General features: G+C 40.1%; 1 protein-coding gene across 11 annotated transcripts in view; it reads right to left on the reverse strand.

Annotated features, from left to right (window-relative positions):
- The window catches only part of UNC13B (unc-13 homolog B), a 207,986-nt gene that overhangs the window by 78,461 nt on the left and 116,551 nt on the right, over window positions 1-12,974 (reverse strand). For all 11 annotated transcript variants that reach the window (XM_071425664.1, XM_071425663.1, XM_071425665.1 and 8 more), the window contains 3 exons: window positions 6,728-6,774; window positions 2,361-2,439; window positions 542-616 (listed from right to left, as the gene is read on the reverse strand). In XM_071425664.1, the coding sequence (XP_071281765.1) occupies window positions 542-616; window positions 2,361-2,439; window positions 6,728-6,774 (201 nt within the window). The remainder of the gene's footprint in view (window positions 1-541; window positions 617-2,360; window positions 2,440-6,727; window positions 6,775-12,974) is intronic.

The raw sequence follows: 12,974 nt of genomic DNA on the forward strand, positions 1-12,974 counted from the left end.
ATAAAGCTACACATTTTAGGTGGACAAATGCATCAAATTTTTGCATGCAGTGTCAGAGGACACCCCTTGCCTTCCAAAAGTGTCTCCCCAGGCGTTAAAAAAACTGGAAGACAACAATTTATGGGAAATTTGTGGATGGGAAATACCTTGAATAAAGCAAGTTTCACACACTATCCCTTATGGCACATAGCATGGAAGGAAATAGTAAGATTACTGAGATCAAAAAGTGTTTGACAGCATCATCAAGGCAAATGATGCCTCTTGTGGTGTCCTATGCAGGACCAGGAGATGAACTCAATGATCCTGATGGGTACCTTTCCAACTCAGCATATTCTGTGATTCTGTGTTTCTACATTTTTCAGGATTATATTGATACATTAAATATTACTTTTATGTGTTTAGTTTCTTTGACCAAATGATACAGGAAGCTTTGCATCTATATTTCCAGACATCTGTGAAGCTGGCTCTGAATCTCAGAGAGCCAAATCACTTTAATTTGCTTAGTCAGAATTAAGAGAAGTCAAGTAACCCTCCCACTTACCAGCTCTTCATCTTTGAGAGATGTTCTAGTAGCCATTGCTGAGGTAATTCCGGCTTTTCGGGACTGAACCAGTGACTAGGGAAGAAGAAAGTTTGTTATTCACCACCAACATTTACAAGTGCAATGGCATTACATGCCCAGAGATGTGAGCAAGGGGACTCTGTCATGCCAGACACCAAACCAGCAATCTACTGAATTTAAGCTGGTTTCTTAAATGACTGCTCACATCTCAGAGGAGTCAAATGTATACTCTGAAAGGTCTCCAACTTGTTTCCATCTGTCCATAATCAGTCTCACTCTAGTAAATTTCTATTTGTTTCTCTGAATTGCCAGAGAATTTCTCTGAATTGCCAAAGAATTGCCAATGAAACCTGGGTTCCCATCTCCACTTTTACTTTCTGGTAGCAACAGTAGCCCTTCTGCTGTCTGAGGTCACTACAACAAACTCAGTTTTGTGTATCTAACTTCATTCATATCCAAAGGGAGATTATTTCCCCAGCTTTACAAAACATACAACACCCCAAAATGTGACAGCAAAGAGGTTGCAAGTAACAAGGAGAAAAGAGAGGGGAGTGAGTTGGGAGCAGAGGTTTGAATGTGACAGTGTATCACATTCATCAGCCATCACTGAACACAATGAACTGCATTTTCCCCTTGGAATACCGCCTTTCACATCATGCCAGCACTGCTTTGCAGCTGTGGACAGCCCAGGGCAGTGTCTTTGCAGCACCTCACAGTAGCATACAAGGGATTTCTACAGCCTCTCCAGTAACATGAAGGCAGAGAAGGCTACTTAAAGATAGCAGGACTTGCTTTGAAATCATCCAACTCTTATCAGTTTTGTACCACTTATGTTCTGCTTTATGCTGTTTCAAGAGAGACTGAAAAAGTTCATTCCAACAGTGATGGAGCAGGACAGAGTATTCGATACGCATTCACTGCAATAAGGTAGGTTCAAACAAAAAGCAAAGAAGTAGAGGGGGGAATAACATAAAGTAAGGGGTTTTTTTCTGGTAAAGACTTGATGGATAGTCTTCACCTGCACTTACCATGGCCTGTGAACAGAGAGAATGAATGCATTCAAGGGAAGTAACACAAGTTAATGCCATTATTGCAACAATTTAAGATACAAGCAGTTAGCTAGACACATGCCAAGCTGCCCATGTATAAGCTGGCAGACAAAATTGTATGCATCTTTTCATATGATTTACAGGATATAGAAACTTTGGTCTTTCAGCTGTTACAGCATTTCTCTCAAGTATGAAATCGCTACGTGTACTGAATACAACCAAGAGAAAACCATTTGTCCTGCAGAAGCCTTATCATACAAGCATATGAAACTTGTCCTCATTACTCACTTGGTTCACATGCTTCCTCAGTGCAGAAGTCTACTGGCAATATTGCAAATAGCTTTTTAAATCCAACCACATATGCTCGTTTATCTATCCTCTAAAATTCCAGCCTTCTGGTAAGCTGCCAAACCTCACACGGATGTTATAACTTTCCCTAAGGTATGTGACTTTTAGGAAACCTTTTAAAATTCTGCAGGCTTAAAAATAATAAAATATTTTGCGTAAAATAAAAAGGATAAAAACTTGAAAAATACCCTAATTCTGTGAAATGAATGAAATTGTCTACAAAACCATAGCTCATTCTCACTGAGATTTTTTAAGCAGTACTCCTAACCCTTTAGTATAAGAATTAATTTAATAAAACGCTTGAGATTCTTGAAGTGACAATGAATGTGCCTATATATCAAGAAAGTAAAGCCAGTTGTGTAAATGCTGTGTGGCAGAAGAGAAACAAACAAATCTCTTACCAGATCACTGACAAGTGGAATTGGCTTTTTTTTGCGCAGATCAGGCATGCTATCGATGCCATAGAGACCACCTGCAGGCCTGGAAATTCAGGAGGAAAAAAAACCAACAAAACAACTAATTAATTTAGGGTTGGTAAGGGTGAAGAGGGTGATGCTTTACTGAAGCAAGAAAAACAGCCAGAAGATTATACTTAAGAAAGTGTAAAGTTAATGCTAAAAACGATTAAGTGTTTATCTTCTTCACATGCAACAATCCAGACATTCCTGCCTGGTGTTGGTGGTTGGGAGGGAGCACAACAAAGAGGATCAGCCCCAGGGCAGAATGCTGCCATCTTCTGATTCTAGTTTAGAACACACTTAATACTGGCCCTTGAGGACCGTATAATTGTTAGGAAAAAACTGACATCAGAGGAGAAAATATATTATTTTTGTTTCTATAAAAGAGACCATTGTGGTGCTCAGCATTTCAAGCCATGCAGACTAGTACATACAAGAGATAGCACTTGCTGGCAGAAGTGACAATGAAGTAGAAGGGTGATTACCCCAGCAACAGTCAGAGCCTGATGAAATAAAACACTCTGACCTACTTCCCCTTCCCAATGAGACCAGCCTGGATAATTATACCTGGATCCTACCACTTACTGGTAACACCACATGGATGTACCCCTGTACTTGAAGATGGTCTATTAATCCAGCTGAAAGGCCTCCAGTAAATGCATCCATCTCTAAGGACTTTAGATAATGCTTTTTCCTAAAGCTGGAAACTGAGCACACATCTCTCTGCTGTAGCTTCCTCCCCACAATGAACACCCAGCCCAGCAGGCAAAATCCACAGCACTTCTCAGTGTCTCTCTCACCCTCCCCATCTCCACTCTGGTCTCAGGCCTTGCTAACATTAAGAATATGGCTTCTGAGGTCTTCTCGATTACAGAGACTGCAAGGGAACCCTCTGCCTCTTCATCTTTAGCCATTTGTCTCCACTCCCTGCCACTCTGGCTTACATGTTTTGGTATTTGTATGATAAACTGGCTGGCAATTTCAGCCTGGTTATTTTGTTGATTTGGTACAACATACCCAGTCAAAATGCTCTGCAGGAAAATTACAGGAAAAAGGAGTGTGGTACAAACTGTTCATACAGTCATAAAAACTACCTTTCCAAACAATCTAGGAAATCAAACTGCCACTACAAATTCACACATGCTATGAAAATTATGAGGTTGATAAATGACAAGAGGCAACCTGCAGCCATTAGAGAGCAGGGCCTACTCAAGACCCCTTAAATACAGCCAAAAGCAAAAAACCACCAAACAAAACATCCAGTGTGACCAAACCCATGCTACAGCATGAGAATGGACAAGGATGCCACAACACAGCCTAGCATGAAGCTGTGACAAAGAGGAAAGCAGTCCATTATTACAGAAACATGTGACAGAATTGTAATAGTATAATTGACTTTTTTGATGGGGTGTAGGAGGGTGACATGTCCAAGCCATGGCTGAGCTGACAGCTGCTGCTGGCTGAACAAGCCTGGTGGGAAGGTGAGCAGTCACGTGTAAATGCAAGAGCCATGTCAGCTCCCCAGTTTTCCAACAGTGCAGTTTTCCAATACTGGAAATCCTCACAGCAAGGCCACGCTGTGTTTTTTCACTAGAGGCTATCATCACTTCCAACAGAGAATTCCAGAAAATTTTTTTGACAAAGTCATACTGCAAAAATCCCTTCTGAATTATTATAGAAAAATCTCACACACATAAAGAAGTAAGAAATATGTTTATATTGCCACATTTGTCTGCTGCCCTTATGCTAAAAAACCTTTCCGATACTGGTGATACTATTTTGAGGTAAAATAGGTGTCATGGCAGACTACTCAGATGATGCAAAGAATCCCGGGATTACCTGGACCACAGCACAGCTTATTGATAAGCTTTGCATCAAGGATTTGTGTAAATCCCTTGAATTATCAAAGCATATATAAAATTGAAAGGGAGAGTGTATAACCTGAAAAGATTCAACAAAATGATCACAAGTAAAACTCCAGAGTTAATGCTCCTGGCTAACAGCTTTTTCCTACCTGATTTCAAATTTTTTTTCTAATTTAATTGAAAGGAAATTGCGATACTCTGACATTTCCCAGGAAAGAAGAGAAACATTAAAATTGCATGCTTTATAAATTCAAGATGAGCCTATATAAATTATTGTGCTTGACAAACATGTCTAGTTACAACTTGGTTTGTTGCAAAATACTTTTGATAGATTGAGGTTTATGACAGAAACAGTGGTAAGCTAGGATGACAAATGTATTTGAAAGGTGCTTGTATTTGTCACTGAAGAGAGGTGTACTAGTACATACATAGTTACACACCCAGATGACCTGCTTTTAGCTTGTTAATATTAATAAAAAAATTTAACAATTCCTAATTTTCAAAAGTGTTGTGCTTTTATCTACCTCAGTCCCTTTATTCAAGCACAACTGCTACTTCACTTAATTACAGAAGAATTGACGGTGCCTCAAATGTGCACAGTGCAGTTTTATATGTAATAGGATAACTCGCCTCTGCAGTGGATGTAATATTTATAGCATTATAGAGAGCTGTATTGAGGAGTGAATAGCATTTCTGTATAAGAAGATAATTTGCACTAATAAATAAAAGATACAGATATGAGATACTACACTCAGAAACTGATCCATAATACCAATTGTCCATTTTATTTGAAGTGGTATCTCCAAAGCCAGTGATTACAGACAGGGAGCTCCTGTTGCATTATACTATAAATGAAAATTGCTTGAAGCACGTATTCATCTTTTAATACAAGTTGTATCACACAGAGGTTTCTATTAAATCTTGACAATCTAAGCAAGCTAAGGTGGTTTGCAGTAACAGAGGATGACTACTTCCTTCAAAGGACACCACAACTGCAATCTTCCTATTGAAAGAACAACTCCAAACATAAATAATTTAATATACTTTGAGGCTAATAAGCCAAAATGTGGCCAAGGGTTGAATTAAAGGTTTACATCCCACAACCACCTTCTCTGGGAATCCCTTGCATGGGATGAGTGAGTATGACAAACTTTTGTTCAAAACTACATTAGCCAGACTGTTCAGCTGTATCTTGTGTAGAAAAGAAAAAAATTACAGACTAGAGCAAACAATGCCTCGAATTGACAACACATGTTTAAATAATTCAGGACTTGTAGGTGTATCTACCTTTCAGGCTAGGAAATAATTTGATGCGCATGAACCAATAAACTGAGTACACTGTCTTCTTGTTGAAGCAGGAGAAGGTGCTGTTTATAGTTACAATAAATCACTGCCTCCTGCTCCTGCAAATTGCCAATTCTCCAGCAGCCCACTCACTAAGTCCCAGGTTCCTTGGGAAAAGCAGAGGGTTGCTAGGCAGCTCCAGGCATCCGCAGGTGACTGTGGGAATACCAACACCACAGAACAATGACTCCAAAAGGAGAAAGCCATATAATGAAGCCTCCAATTTAACTTTATGCTTTTTTAGGGAAGCTTCCTTAAGTAGTATGAGAATTAACTTAAGCAAGCCAATGTCTGGCTGAGATTTCAGGGCGAATCTTGCTGCTGCTGACTGACAGCTCCTAATGGGTGCCCCACCATCAAACCAAATCACCCTGACCATGTACCAGGAACATAACCTGTAAAATGTGTCACTGTCTTTTTCCTGCCAGAGGATCCCAGAGAAGCTGCCATGCTGGCACCTATTACCACAGAGTGTCACGCTGCAATTACAAACAGAATTTGTCTGCTTCATTTGCTGCAAGCAGTGTGTTGTGGAGAGAATGCACGACCTGATCACTCTCATCTGTCCAAAACAGGCATGATGAGCAATGCTTTAAAAATACAGACTGCAATAATTCCTAGAGTTAGTGCAGTTTTAACTACTACAAGGAATCCCCGCAAATACAGAAGGCTCCCCCAAACCTATTATCTTCTTTTAAGAGCAGAAGACACAGCACTCCTTCAGAGCTACTCTTTCCCTTCTGCTGCCACCAATGAATGATCCAGGAGAAAGGATTTCATGGGGACCACTCTGAGGTGCTCAGCAGCAATTATTTAATACTGCTGACATAAGCACTTGCCACCAACACATTATAGATTATACACTGCAGCTATAGCCTTACTCTTAATCACAGGTCTCTGTGGAAGAGCTGCATATCCCACCTCCACTGCTTTAGAAGAGACTGACATACAGCAGCAGCCTGGCCTTCAGTGAGGCTTGGCCACTTGATTATTTTATTAAAAACATCATAAATGCTATTTTTACTTAGACTGAACTACAGACTTCTAAAGCACACTCTGATTACAAATACAGGGGATAAAAGGTCTCAAAATACCACTTACCCTCCTTTGAGCCAGGGTGGTTTTGATGGATCAGCCTCATCTTGGCCCTGAAGTGGGAGAAGGGAAAAAGAAAATAACATGAAAGTTTCCAGAAACACCAGGAAAATTATTTGTACTGTATTCTGCAGAAAGGGTAACAGACCATACTGCATGCAGGCAAATGCATACAGAAACTCGTTCAAGCACCTCCAATGACCAAGATGTCAGGGTAAGTCATACAGACACAGACAGACTATGCAATTTCATTGAACAGCCAGGACTAGAACCTGAAGAGCCTGTTCAGTGCAACTCCACATTCAATAGGCAGTCTTGAAGACAAATGCTTTCTTTTTTTCCACCTCCAACAAGTTACTGGAGAGCTCCTGTTACTACAGGTCACCACTTAACATGAATATGGTCACAATGAAGATGTTATAAATTAAAAGCGCTTCTATGAAATGCATAAATGACAGATTAACATGAACCTCTGTATGAACACTTGTGAGCTTTGCTCATGCCCAAATGCAAAGACTCTTTAGTCTCCTAAGCAAAGAGGTCCCATTGTAGCTTCACTCATTTATTTAAAAGTATTTCACTTCTAACAGACATGAAACAAGGGCCACCACTTGCAGGTCAACTGCAGGGATTCCACAGTGTGACGGAAAACACCACAGAATGCAAATGTGGAGATTCATATTTATGAATTCAAACCATGTTTTTATGTTCACATTAAGACTACATTCATAGACCGTTTCTCTTCGGATCTTGAGTGGACTAATTAGAAGTGATAAGTATCTGAACACTTGCAATGTACCTGGAAGAAACAATAGGTTCTGGATAAGGGGAAAACAGCTATCCGTAACTAGAAACCTCTTTGTTTCAGCTCACAGGTCATATGTTCTCCTGCACTCCCCGAAAGAAATGCTGCTTTCACAAAGGACTAAGCAGGTGATGATGCTAGCTAAAACTCCAACCTCAGATAGTGACATCTGCCATGAGAAAAAGGAGGCTGCAACTTGCACACAGTGAAAAAGAAAGTATTTCCAGCCATGGAACTCAAAACCTGAGAGTCAACAAAATAAAGGAGCTTGAGTCAGGAAATAAGAATCCAACTCTTATTGCAAAATAAAGGAACACAGCCCCAGAAGAAAGCTCTTTTTTCCTAAACTATGCTCTGAGTGAGTTGTGCAACCCCACACTGTTCACAGGTGACAAACAAAGATTCCCAAGAAGAGCAGAAATAACCAAGGAAAGACATTCTCTTTGAGGTAACAACTTGAACAGAAGCAAATGTCCAAACTTTGTATTTTTGAGTCCTACAAATTAGGGAATTTGCAGATTTAAAGACTACCTATTAGTAAGTTTATTATTTTGTATTTAAACAGATTGAACAGTACGATGTTATCCATAATGGAATGGGCATGATCAGACAGGCCTGCAGAGCAGGAAGGGGCCCAGACCCACAGTCCAGTACCATGCACGTTTCCCCATAGCTACAGCTGCACAGAAGGCTTCACCAAGCTTTGCTACCAAAACCCCTCAGCCTGAAATCTGCATTTTCTCCAGAGGGATCTGAACCAGCTGTTGGTCAAGAGAGATTTCATGAAGTAAATGCAACCAGATCCTTCTGAGCACACAGGAGAGGACATCTCTACCTTCGCATCTGAACACTTGGAAGAGCTGTGGTTAGAAAGCAACACTAAAATGGACAAAGGTTTCATACTGGGCTGAGCTTGACACCAATGGCTCAGCTATGCTGAATGACAGAGAATGACAAACACAAACGTGGCAACATTGATGGCAGAAGTCAGTAATAACAAGGTTTTCCATCATTTTACATGAGAATGAAATGTGACTGATATTTGAGACATTAAAAGACTACAAAACAGTGTGCTCACTGCAGACTGGAGACCACAAGAGTATCAAGAATCTGGGAGTAAGGGGGAAGGAAAGATATAGGGAAAGTTGTTACCTAGTTAAGCAATTTCCTACAGGCAACCACAAGTCAACAGAGAATAGCCAGGAATGTGGACATGGGGAAGGCAGAAAGTATGATCAGGAAACAAACCTACATCATGTCCCAGATTTGTGATGTGCAAGTAAAACTTGCCAGGAATTCCAGATCACTTTAAAAAATGAGCAAAAATATAATTTATTTTTACCAAGTCTTTCAGACATGCGAATAAAAACAAAAGGCAGAGATTCTCTGGTGTCAAGATTGAAAATCAACTGGGCATAATAGCACAAAACAAAAAAAGGGCTTTCAGTAAGTGGCAATATTGATGCAGGGCCAAAGCAGGTGATGGCTGTGTGAAAGCAGGAGTTATCATCTGCTGAAAGCAAAGTAAAGAGCTAATTTGTTCCAGGCAGCCTTCTCCCCGAGAAAATGCCAAGAGAACCAGCACCTGACATCCATCAAACGAGGGCTGATGCCTTGAGACTGTAGAAGAGCCAATGCAGTACTCACAGTTAAAGTGTATATGTGTGGAAGAGGGAAATGTGATCCAGATTAGGACCATTAATGGCTTCAAAAGCTTGAAAGGGTTCTGAGCAAACATGAAGGAAAGAATTAAGATGGAGGCTACTGAAAAACAGGCTTTGTTTCACAAAGCAACTATTTTTCTCTAACTATAAAATGAATGATGAACTGAATTCTCATTTCAAAAAAACCCTTTTGATGCAGTGCCATATGACGTTAATAAAGACCGGATAAGCTGAGGAGGAGGAAGGAGCTTTCAGGTGGATAAACAAGTAACTGTAACTGAGCCAGTCATGGACAACGCAATAAGGAAGCTAGTGGGAGTAAGTAGGATCTGCTGATAAAATCTGGAAATGACAAACCCAGGAGAATTATTGACACTGAACTCATAGGTCCGGTAGAAAGAACTGATGGCAGTAAATACGGCAATGATGGAGGATCAAACATGGAAAAAATATCAAGGTCGAAGTCCCAAAGGCTGCCATGAATTTGACAGATACAAGGTGTTCCTCAGTGGAGAAAAGCATGAAACAATGGATTTGAGTTCTAGTCACCACACTGACCATAAGCCTCTATGATCCAGCCAGGCAGGAATAGAACATAATCCATAGAACAAGTCCAATGCAATGTCTCCACAGAAGTAAAAGCATAAATACCTTTGTACTATGTTGGCAAGATTTCTTCAGAAAAGCATATGAAATCTTTTTATTCTGCATCAAAGTAAAAAATAATTACAAAGGAAAATGGCAAAAGCAGCTGGAGTATGTAAACACAATCCTATAAGGAGAAAAACAAAACATCTTGCTTACTCTAGCAAAAAGAACCTTTTCCTGTGCTTGTTCAACAGGCAGGTGAATAGGAGAAGAACTACAGCTAAACAGAGGATGAAAATTCAAAGATGTGTCATGACGACACCTCCGTAGAAGTCTTTCAAAAGGACAAGCAGACACCAAACCATAACAGTTCTAGAGAATGACATTGGGAGGTTTATATTAAAAGGAAATGGCACATAATATCACACAGTGGCAGTCACCAAGAAGTCCTCTGCAGTCCCTTCTTGCACTGACGAAGTGCAAGAGTAGTCAAAGAAGCAGAGGCTGTATTAGCTACATGTGCTGGCATGAGGGTTTAAGACATCTCCATCAATGCCACCTAAACAAAGTAATCCACAGTGTGCACCCTTCTTGGGGGTAAGAACTCTTCACATATGCCTCCTTATTTAAAGAAAGCACACACTAGTATTGTCCATCCAGATGAATTTGCTGCAGGTGGTGAGTTTCCAACTCTCCAAAGGCAGCAGTCGTGCCAGGACACAGCAGGGCTCCAGCAGCTGCCCTGGGACTTGTCACCAGCCACCAGTCTCCTCAAGTTCAGCCCACGGCAGCAGCCTGAGCTGGTCAGAGCCAGGGCAAGCAGCAGAAACAACAAGCACATGAGAAGAGCACTGCAACACCTGTGAGAGTTTTTAACACTGTCTTTCCCAAGGACAAATGGGAAGGCAAAGGGAAAGCAGACACATTTAACACCCTGTCATCCATCCACATGCTGCAAGTCAAAGAAAGCGTTTTGCTGGCTCATGGCCTTCTCTGCACAGCTCTGTCATTTGATCTTTCCTTGAAAGCAGCCACATCAGACTGAATCTGAAATTTAATTTTTTTAACCTCCAGTAAGCACATATAAGAGCACTGAAACAACAGAGAAACAAACATGTAAATAAAACAGGCCATCACATCCTTATTTGATTTTTAAAAATTTTGATGCTGGTGGATGACATTTTTATACCTACTATCCAACAAATACTTTAAAATGGGGAAGTGCTTGTCACCCTAGCACTGCAGTATATTCACCCACAGTAAAGCTGTATAGTATATTGCAAACAGCTGCTGAAAGGTCTTCTCAAGTAATTAAAGTCTCTGATCAACAAAGAACCAGGAAGAAAAACTATGTCAGCGACAGAGCAGCATAAATGAAGGCCCTGGACTAAACAAGGCAACAGACATGGTTACTTAAGTCAAAGTATTCAGTCACAGGGAAGTCAATGTTTGGTGAAGCCTATAAAGGAAACAACAGGAGTTTTGCTTACTAAGGAAAAGCAGCAGCTGGGCTTACAAGTAACTTGAGAAGTTATTTAACAAAGCTGCAATTTTAAAATTTTGCAAATTCTCTCATACACAAGAAGATACTTTAATGGACAAAACAAACAATTATGCACTTCTGTAGAAGCAAAGGTCCATAAAATGGACAGAGGGGCAAAAAAAGATATAAAATAAATCACAAAGTCTGGAGCATCACAAGGGAAAGAAAGAACATCCACAGATCTGTTAACCTTTTATATGTATCTAGCTCTCCACATAAAAGGCTTCCTAACAATGTAATTTTCCATCACATCTAAGTACATTGTGTCTAGCACATTATCCTCTTAAAATAAAAATCAGATGTAAAACATGTAAAGCTGCTTTATGCCACTTTATTTAAACAGATTAAAAAATCAATAATGACATCTTATTTGTTTTGAAAATCATCCTAACTTGTTTTCAAATACCATGTTTTATTATTAAACCTCAAAACCCTCAGTTAGATATAGGTTAATCTGAATCAAGCTAAAACAAGGAGCAACTGACTAAATTAAACTTCTGGTCATGCCTAATTAGTGCATGTCTTCAGTGGCATTAACAGAGTCGGACTGAACTAAATCTTCCCAATTAAGTCAGTCTTGTGATTCAATATCTTCATTCACTCAAGTATGCAGCATTTTACATGGAATCCAAAGCTTCAACAAGTCAAGGGATTATTTTAAATTCATTCTGTATTCTGCAATATTATCCATTTATTAAGGGCTGAAGAGCCCCAAAGGAAGCTCCTTCCAACTGATGCATCATCCAGTACCACCTTTCTAGCTACCAGATGAACAGTTTAAGGAGGTTTACAGTGGTTTTGCCTTGAAGTCAAAAGGGGACTGTATTTAACACCAATATTTGACACCAGTTATCTCTGCATTCCTGAAAAAGCATTAATTGACAGATATTTACCAGTAAGAAGGAAACAAAACTGCTGATATATGAGCCAATAAAGCTTAGAAATGCAAATTCATTGGACTCAAGGGATGACATCTGCATGGAGGCCCAAAAATCCGTGCAAGGTTCAGCTTCTCCTGGAAGCCAGTTTTGCCTTATTTATACAGCTACAGGAGAGGAGGAAGCACAGCAGGCACTGAATACGCACAGCACAGAGTCATGAAAATAAAAGAGCTGAGATTCCAAAAGCCAGTAATTTCTCTATGTGAGATACAGTTGCTAACACAATTGTTGACAAAGCACACAGCAGTCAACAAAATAATTCTGCAGATCCTCCTAGGAGGAAAGAGTTACCTGTTGCCCACAGGATAATGGGCAGAGGTAACCAGTTCATGACTAGAAAGACAACAACTGCGTGTATTAAGGAGAAGGTTCTGCCTTTCCCATGGGGCACAGGGCTCTGGCTCAAAGTAAAGTGACTACCTAAAAAGGCACGGGACTTGCAGCAGACATCTTTCAGCACCCGGGTTTAATTAATCTCACTACTACGGTCCAGACATATTTTTGACTTTAATTGATGAAAGTGGATAAGCCAGACAGAGATGAAATGAAATAATATAACTGAAGAAAAATGAGGAAATACTTGGTTTAAACAAGATCCATAAAGAGGAAGACTGGAAAAGACAAGATGAACAACTTGTCCTCTACTAACGCGGTGCCTGTGCACATCACACACACCCCACAGAGCACCAAAGGGAGGACATCACTCCAAGCA

This window comes from Agelaius tricolor, unplaced genomic scaffold, assembly GCF_023055355.1.
Source record: "Agelaius tricolor isolate 1412-34295 unplaced genomic scaffold, bAgeTri1.0.p SCAF_4, whole genome shotgun sequence".
NCBI classification, from domain to species: domain Eukaryota; kingdom Metazoa; phylum Chordata; class Aves; order Passeriformes; family Icteridae; genus Agelaius; species Agelaius tricolor.